The sequence below is a fragment of the Lissotriton helveticus genome, chromosome 10, assembly GCF_964261635.1.
Source record: "Lissotriton helveticus chromosome 10, aLisHel1.1, whole genome shotgun sequence".
Taxonomy (NCBI): Eukaryota; Metazoa; Chordata; class Amphibia; order Caudata; family Salamandridae; genus Lissotriton; species Lissotriton helveticus.
Genome location: NC_136071.1, coordinates 637225622 through 637235188, shown reverse-complemented (window position 1 = coordinate 637235188; position 9567 = coordinate 637225622). Strand labels below are relative to the sequence as shown.

The following is a 9567-nucleotide window of genomic DNA, read 5'->3' as shown; positions in this document are numbered from 1 at the left end:
TCTTTCTATTAGAGATCAATTTGTATTTAATTGTTTTTCTAAAAAAGTTCAAGAAAGGCTTTTAGCGTGCCGTAATCCTACTTTAGCAGAGGTTATAGATTTGGCAAAAGATATTGAAAGATCAATTGAGTCTTCAAAAATTATCGAGGCTGAGAATGTTAAAGGTGCAAATATTTCTTCAATTTGTTCTGTTCAACCTCGCAGTAAGAATACTTTCGAAACAGGTAAAGAGTCTGGTTTAAGTTGCTTTAGATGTGGTCTAAATCACATTCAGCAAATTCTTTTGATTGTCCTGCTCTAAAAAAAAAATTTACCAAATGTGGGAAAATTGGTCATTTTTCTTCTGCTTGTGAGAAAAGTTTCAATACTAATACTACTGTTAGTTGCGTGTCTAATGTTGAAGATGATATGTGAAAATTAATTATTACTATTTATGATGATGCATTTAATGATCATATCAACAGTGTCACTCTTCCTTTTAAAGCCCCTTTAGGGACTGTCCATGTTGGAAATGTTGCTTTTGAAGCTATGGCTGATTCGGGATCGCCAGTGACTATTTTATCTGATGTGTTCTTCAATGAAAATTGGGATGGTGTTACACTAAAGGTTTCTGATATTAATCCTAAAGCTTTTGGCAATTTTGATATTAAAATGTTAGGCTTCTTTGAAGATCATCTGAAATCTGAAACTCGTCAAATATTTACTAAAATATATGTGGCGATTGATGGGAAAAATATTGTGGGATGGTTTGATTTAGGTAAATTAGGTGTGAATTTGTGTGCAGGTTCTGATCATCCAATTCAATTAAGAGATATTCCCATTAATAATATTGCATTGGAGAATTATTTGTCTTCTATTCTTCACAAGCATGAGAAAGTTTTTGAAGATGTTGTGGGAGAAGTCAAGGGATTTTCACATAGAATTAAGCTTAAAAAAGGAGCTTTGCCTGTACAACATAAGGTTCGGATGGTACCTTTGGGAGTGAGAGATAAACTTAAATTACATCTGGATGATTTGTGCTCCTAGGGTATTATAGAGCCTACTGACAGTTCTGAGTGGGTTTCGGCGATAGACATCAGATTATGTGTGGACCTTCGTTCACTTAACAAAAATATTGTAATTGAAACTTATCCTTTACCTAGAATTCAGGAAATGTTGGCGGCTGTCAATGGTGCAAGTTTTTTTTCCATTATCGATCTAAAATCTGCCTATCATCAGGTAACTCTTGAGGAAGATTCAAAGGATCTAACGGCTTTCATTACCCCGTTTGGCCTGTATAGATTCTTAAGGATGCCATTTGGCCTGGCATCAGCTGCCAGTGTCTTTCAGAAGTTGATTGAAAATGTATTTCATGGTCTAAAGGGTGTACAGTCTTTTCAAGATGATATTTTGGTATTTGCTAAGAGCATTAATGAACATAATTCAATTTTGGAAAAAGTTTGAAGCACCTTAAACAACAAAGGCATGACGGTTAGCAAAGACAAGTGTAAATTTTTGGTCAATGAAATTAACTATTTAGGTCACAAAATCACCCCTGAAGGTATTTTTCCAAAAGAAGACATCATTAGCAATTTGGAGAATGCTAGTAAACCACAAGATAAGGATACTTTACGCTCATTTCTTGGTTTAAGTGAGTATTATGCTAAGTTTGTGAAGGGCTATGCTTTGGTTGTTGAACCACTCAGACAATTACTTAAGAAAGGGTCAAGGTTCGTGTGGACGGATGTCCATGATTTAGCTTTTGGAAATGTTATTAAGCTCATAGCTAAGGCACCTGGACTTAACACTTTTGATCCTGAAGGGAAATCATTTGTCACTGTTGATGCAAGTACAGTTGGATTGGGTGCAGTTTTCACACAGATTGTTGATGGTAAAGAAAGGGTTATTTATTTTATCTCAAGAGGTATTAGAGGAGCTGAAGTTCACTATAGTACTATTGAGAAAGAGGCTCTAGCCTGTGTGTGGGCTGTAGAAAAATTTAAGAATTTTTTGTGGGGAAGACCTTTTGTCCTGGTGACTGACCACAAACCACTTGATTATATGAAGGATATTGTAAGAAGTGGTAAGGCTTCATCTAGATTGGTTAGGCTAATTGCAAGACTACAGGAGTTCAATTTTGAAATTCAGCATATTCCTGGGGGTAAGAATGTTACTGCAGACTGTTTGTCTAGATTACCTCCAATCAATGATTCTTGTGATGAAGTTGTGGATCAACATGAATGTGTAGTAGCTTCAATTGATGCTATAGAGTCTTGCAGCTTTGGTATTGATGAGAAGGAGTGGAACGATCATGCAATCAAGGACAGTGTGTTGGCGAAGGTTAAATATTTTGTTATCAATGGATGGCCTTCTGTTAAAGATTTAGAGTTACCTTTGAGAAGTTTTGCACAGGTCGCTGAGGAACTGTCTATTGAGAATGAAATTTTATTTAGACAGGATTTGTTTATCCCACCAGCTAGTCTTAGAGATAGGATTATTCACTTGGCACATTCCGGACATCCTGGTGTGTCTGGAACAAAGAAATTATTAAAGTGCCATTATTGGTGGCCTGGTTTGGATGCATCTGTTGAAAAGTTTATTGATAATTGTTCAGTATGTATTAATTCTGATAAACACTGGAAGGTTGCTACTGAACCACTGTCTATTGGTGATGGTCCAACAGGTCCTTGGGAAATACTTTCTATTGATTTTTCAGGACCTTATGAGTGTCTTGGTAGAGAAAAAAGATTTTTAATTGTTTTGATTGATGATTTTTCTAAATGGTTATACTATTCTTTTGTGGAACATCCTACTACTGATGAGGTCTTGTTTTTTTTAGATAATATTTTTAGGATTGAAGGGGCACCTGTTTCCATTATGTCGGATAATGGTGTTCAATTCATTTCCAGTAAGATGCAGATTTTTTTTTTTTTAATGTGGTGTGTCTGCAATAAGAGCTCCTCTTTATAGTCCTCGTTCTAATGGTCAAATTGAAAGAGCACAGAGATTTTTCAAATAGGGCATTCAAGCTGCTTTGGAAAGCAAACTTGATGTATTTGAATTTCTTAAGGAGAAAATATGGAGTTATCATTTGACTCCTAACTCTTGTACAGGGGTTTCTCCTTATATTTTAATGAGAGGCAGAAAAGCAAGATCATTGTTTATGCCTCTAATGAGTAAAGAAAAGAAATTGGAAGATAGCTTTGAAGCTTCTGTTGTTAAAGCCAGGAACAACATAATCACAGCTCGTATCTCTGGAAAGTCTTACCATGATGAATCTCACCATTGTAAAAACAAAAATATTGTAATTGGTGATTGGGTGAGAGTTATTAAACCCTCTTTTACGCCTAAAGGTATGTCAAGATTTACTGAACCTTTTCAGGTTGAAGGTGTTACTAAGTCCACTCTTCTACTTAAAGGCAAAGGATGGTGGAGCAAAAGTTCAGTAATAGTCCTTAAACCAGGTCAGGAGCAATTTTTGGAAAAATGGAAAATGGTGTTGGTGCTTCATTTAATGATTTCTCTGGTGAGTTATTACCATCTGGGAAATCTTTTCCTTCTAATGATAACTCTGGGGAATGTTTTCATTCTGACAATGCATGTTTGAGCTTCTCTGCTTTTGAGTCCACTTTTCATGCGGACAATAGTTCTATGAGTTCTTCTGTACAAGATATTCCTGTATTGCATAGGAGAAATGTGAAGTTGCCTAAAAAATTGGTAATTATGTTTTAGACTAATTGTGTTTTATTTTGTTTATTTTATTTTGTTGTAAAAAGATACATGTGGTAATATATGTCTTCTATTTTTATTCTAGTCTTTTAATATCTTAGTAGTTTAAATAAATAAGTATTTAACTTTTATTTGCCTCCTCCGCTCTTTACAGTTTAAAAGTGCAATTTTATGTCTCTCACAGCAGAGCAAGATAGTTGACTGTACTACTTGAACATGACCACAAGCATCTACTAGTCACAATGTCATATTAACAAATATACATAATACATATTTCTCATTTTCAACAAAACTGCTTTATCAGTAATTAAAGAGCTAATCCAGTACTGCTTCATACCATTGCACGTTCAGATGACGTTTATTTATAACGTCCCTTACAGTTCTGCGTATGTGGAAACTGTAGTCCTAACAGGTCAGCCTTACATTCCCTTGTGTCTGGACAGCGACTATGAGCTCATAAACTACCTTTCCCATGAACCGTCCAAAGTTGACTACCACCTGAAACATGAACGTACAGGGACGTCTTCTTTTGGGATTTGTAGTTTCAAGCTACCCTAAAGTCTCGCTGAAAACACTAACTCCGGAAGTGGAAAAAACTACTGAGCTGGGACACGACGTCGTTAGCCGGCAGAACTGCGCAGGAAGGCGTCACTTACGTCGCGGCAACACACGAGGACGAGGAGTCGTTGGAGTGAGTGCTGAGTCGGGTCTGGAGCGGCCGTTCGTGGATACCATCCTACGGCCCAGTCTTTGTGCTACCGGTGCCGCCAGATCTCCGTTGCTGCTAAAGCCCCGCCCTCTTCCCACGTACCATCTTAAAGCCAGACCTGCACAGACCCGGAAATGGACCCCAACGACACGGCGCCAGACTCTTGGGAGCAGGAGGACAACGACGCTCAGACCGAGGCCCAGCTCAGTAACTCCCTCCTCAAGCTTAACGTCAACGCCCGGCCCTTCGTGCCCAACGTGCATGCTGCCGAATTCGTACCCTGTTTCTGCCCCGGCGAGCAGGAGGTGGAGGTGGCAGCAGCGGCGGAGGAGGCTCCACAGGGTAAAGCCGGGCGTGGAAGTGATTGGTTCAGTGGATATCGGGGGGAGGGGAGGGTGGGGGTCTAGAGAGGTTAACATGAGAGCCTCCTAGAACACGGGAGATAGGGTGTGTAGGGAGGGGCCTCATTGTGGCCAAGTGGGGACACGTACACGTGGCCATTAAGTGTATCACAGCTGGGCTTTTGTGTACAAGAGATAAAGAGTAATTGTGTAAATGAGGCTTACTGTTATAACTATGACACTTTCACGAATTTCTTTGACTCTTTATCTGAGTCACGCTAAGTTATGTTCCGACACTCTTAGCCACGCATATAGTTTGGTCAGCCAGACGTGCAGAAATCTTCAACTGTTTCTGTGCTTACCCCTTATTTAGAGCCACTTCCTTGTCCTTATTTTACTTTTTTACTTAAGTCCTTCAAACTCTTACTTGAACCCCCCTCAAGTCTCTCTCCTTTAAGTTCCCTCGTCTGTCACCACTTAATAGGTCCCACGTTCCTTGTATGCCATTTTCTAAAGCCTTCTTTAACTCTATTCTGACATAGATGGATTTTTTTTCCACTCAAGTCCTGCTCAATAACTGGCTCAATAACTGGCTATGACAATAATATAGTTAGTATTTATTTTTTATTTTAAAAGTTTTATGTAGCGCTAACTTGACCCGTAGGTATCAGAGCGCTTTACATAATCACAGTAAACAGCAGAAAGGACATTAACATTACATAGTAGGCCGGCAGTAAGGAAGCAAACCAAAGAAAAAAATACAGCATAGGAAATAAATATGCAGTGCAGCGGAGGGGGAGAGAGCAATAAAAAGAAAAAGGTGCGAATGACATAGTTCGGTCACCCACTATCCTTGAATGTCAAGAGAGAGAGGGGAGACAACTCAGATATAGAAGTCTAGGTAAGTTGACGTTGGTCATGAAAGTATTTGTTTAGGAGATGGAGTTTCAGGTACCTTTTGAAACCGGAAAAGGAGGGGTTGGATCTGAGGACTTCAGGGAGAGCTTTCCATATCCTGGGAGCGTTCCCAGAAAACGATCGGTATTGGGTGGTTTTCTTTTTCAGTTTTGTAGGAATAAGGAGTGAGTTGGAGCTTCTAAGCGTTCTGGATTGACCTGCTCTTATCAGTTAGCTATTTAGGTAGTTGGGGGCAGGAGAGTGAATGGTTTTGCGTGTGATGCAGGCCAGTTTATAGATGCATCTCCCTTCCATGGGAAGCCAATTGAGGCAGTTGAGAGCTGGAGTGATGTGTTCAAATCTTTTAACTCCAGATACGAGTCGAGGGACATGTTCAGCACTGCCCTTAGAGGGGCTAGGTGAGCTTTTGGAGACCCTGTAAGGATGTGAGTGTAAACAATGTTCATCCACTGCTCTGTGTGGTTCCAGGATTTATTGTCCTTGTTCTCTGTTACAGAGTCTTAGCCTAGCCAACACGCGTTTTGTTGCTGCCACGAAGCACACATCAACTTCTTGAGGGCTAAGAAATATAAAAGATACACAATTGTGTCTAAGTGGGTATAAGACAATTAACGCCATTGGCAGACACCCATTGTTACATGTGAAATAGGAGAAAAGCAGCACAGTACACATGATTTTTTAACACGTGGAAACCTATATTATGAACATAATATCTAACACGTCAAAGCTTTTGTATATAAAAGATTATTTATCAAATGAGGAACACAACTTTGTTTGGGAAGCACTAGTGAAATTGTTTGACTTATCATTGTTACCGCATTATTGTGGTTGTATGGTATTGACAAACTAATAAATAGAGGAGGGACTATGGGCTATATTTATCCAGGTCCAGCATACATGCCCAAAGGTAATATAAAGCGGTACAAAAGGGGGTTGTGATGGATGGAGCATCTGAACCAATCAAACGCTCACACCCAGTCAACAGATCTGAACAGGGGGTTCAAAACGGTGATGAATTAAACCCAGATCTGTTGACTGGGTGTGAGTGTTTGATTGGTTCAGATGCTCCGTCCATCACCACCCCCTTTTGTACCGCTTTGTTCGCCATAAGTTGGCAGGGTATGCTCAGACGTGAGTCCCTTGCTCACTTTGCCACTGGATTCAAGCAAGCCTGGCTGAAGACGGCTGGAATGCCAGAAACCGGTCCTAGGAAGCTTGAATACGGTCCAGGGAAGGCATGGCTTGGCAGTTCGGGCTCGACTGTTCCCATGAGGCATAGGGTCAGACGCATTTCCATATGGCCATGTCTGAACTGGGGTGGCAGAGTGGGCTAAAGAAGGGTGATGAATTAAACCCAGATCTGTTGACTGGGTGTGAGTGTTTGGTTCAGATGCTCCGTCCATCACCACCCCCTTTTGTACTGCAAAGGTAATATAATGCAGTACGGTATGCAGTTCATAGTGAACACTATAGGTTGATGTGTGGTTAGTGTGTAGTGGGTCACACACTAGGGGCAGGAGGAAATTTCCTCGTTTCGGAAAAGAGACCCTCACACCCCCCCCACTGATGGTGGGTGTGTGAGTGTCTCTTTTCCGAAAGGAGGAAATTTCCTCCTGCCCCTATGCGAGGTGCTTGAGTGTCTCTTTTCCGAAAGGAGGAAGTTTCCTCCTGCCCCTAGTGATGACCTACTACACACTAACCACACATCAACCTATAGTGTTCACTAGGAACTGCATACCGTTCTGCTTTATATTGTGACAAACTAAACAGTAAGGGGGGGGGGATAGGCCAACAAATTCACACTTGCACCATGCACAAGTCACCATTTCAAGTGATGAGTTACCATGCCGCAGTGCGTTAATGACTATTTAGTTTGTCACACTGCCGTACAACCACATTAATGCTGTCAGAATGATCAGTCTCAGAAATTCACCAGGACTTTCCAAACAGTTTTGTTCCTCATTTACTAAAGAATCTTTTTATATTAAAAAAAGCTTTAATGTGTTACGTTATGTTTATAACAACTTGGGTTTTCACATGTTAAGGAATTGTGCACCATGATGCTTTTCTCTTATTTTACATGTCACAATGGGAGTTTGCCTATGACGTTAATTTTCTTATACCCACTTTGATACAATTGTGTATCTTAAATATTTCTTATCCCTGAATAAGTCGCTGTGTACTTCATGGTAGCAACGAAACACGTGTTGGCTACGCTTAGATTCTGTAACAAGGACAATAAATCCTGGAACCACACAGAGCAATGCATGAGCAGTGTTTTTCTTTCATACATTCTTTACGGTACTAACTTAATTCCATGAACCACTAACTCGTGCAGGGTACCTTGGAGTTTTTTGTCTGTGGTTTACCACAATCTAGGTAGAGGGGCGGTTCTCCCTACCCTTTTGCACCACACTTATGCCCAAGTTCACTTTATAATATTTGCGTACTGCCTTAGCGTGCCATCACCCCACTAGAACAACCACCGGGCGTGCAGTGTATGGCAATAATATAGTTTCTTTTTGTTACAGTACCGCTGACGACGCTAGTATAAGCATAAAAGTCCTTGGATTCTACCAGCTTAAGTAGTTGCAAAAAGTCAACCTGCATCCGCAACTTCCTATAGGTTTTGTTTATCTTAAAGCATACTAACACATCCTTTTTTCTAATCACTACTTTAGCATGCTGCTAATAAAGCACATTGTGTCTTTCCTATATCGATATATTCTGACTCAGTTGCAACACTCGCCTTCAATATCTGTTCCCTCGACATGGTTTTAGGTACACTTGCATGGTCTTCATAGCCCCTACTCGTAGATGCTCTGGGAATTTCTCCTTCATATATCCCTACAGAACTCCCTGTATGCGAAATATGTGGTAATAATATTTGTGTCTGGTTAGTTAAAACATTTAGTATATACAATGCAATAATGACCATGCCATGTTATCAAAGCAGATGTCTTGAACGGTATAAAGACAGATTAAAAGTAAATAAATACAAAATTAAGTTTAAAATTTCCTATACTAGTGGCAATCTAAGTACATTCCTGTAAGAAAGTGTGGGAGATTACAAGTTTCTGCTAATAGATCTTTGGATTGGACTTCTCTTTGCAGCTCTTGGTGTATCTTGCACCATGTGAATGCCCCACTTTTAACTGGATTAATATATGTATTGTGTTCAGCAAAGCTCGGATTTAAACGATAATTTTTTATTTGGTTGCATCACCCTTTTTTTACCCATTGTTTTACTCAATAACGTCTAGATCTGGGTATATTTGAAAACTGTCCATGGGTTTCTTGGTCCTTAAGTGGTAGTTTTTGACAGGAGCAACTTCGCAGTGCTTTTGATGAAAGTTGCGAACGTCTATTCCTTTAGAGGGTAAACGGTGGTTGTGAAGTTGGCGTTTTTTATTTTCTCTCCAATGGGCAAATGCAGTTCTTTTGAGGGCTGGTGTAGTGTGATACGTTTATTAAGGTTGACGTTGAGCGTGGTTGCTTGATTTTGTAACCGCAAGCTTTGCAATCCTTTTTTGTGATCCATGTCGAAGGCAATTTTGCAGTAGTCAATCCTTGAATATCACCAGTCCATTGATCAGTTCAAAATAGCAAGGAACTTGAAGCATTGGAATGATCCTTCACAGTATCATGATATAGAGGTGTTGTGTATTCTTTTTAATTTTTTTTTTTTTTAGTTGGCCTCGTAGTTTGGTGGTGAAAAACATAATTTATGTAAAACTGTACCAAGGTTCGTTCTTGTCAGGTTTGGTGTGCCTCTGTACTTGTTTAGCCAGAAGAACAGCAGACGAAAAGTCAGTGATAACTCTGCTTCATCCAGTGGTGGACTTGTTTTAGGCATGATTGTTCTGTACCTCCAGAATTGACCACCTAAAT

The 9567-nt window shown here is 39.9% G+C and overlaps 1 protein-coding gene across 2 annotated transcripts in view; it reads left to right on the top strand.

Moving 5' to 3' along the window:
- The first annotated feature begins 4351 nt into the window (after nucleotides 1-4351).
- GSPT1 (G1 to S phase transition 1) overlaps nucleotides 4352-9567 on the top strand; it is a 548341-nt gene continuing 543125 nt past the window's right edge. Inside the window, exon 1 of one of the 2 annotated variants that reach the window (XM_078663168.1) lies at nucleotides 4352-4759. In XM_078663168.1, coding sequence (XP_078519294.1) covers nucleotides 4552-4759 — 208 coding nt within the window. In that variant the 5' untranslated portion in view covers nucleotides 4352-4551. The remainder of the gene's footprint in view (nucleotides 4760-9567) is intronic. The other variant, XM_078663169.1, reaches the window with a different exon arrangement.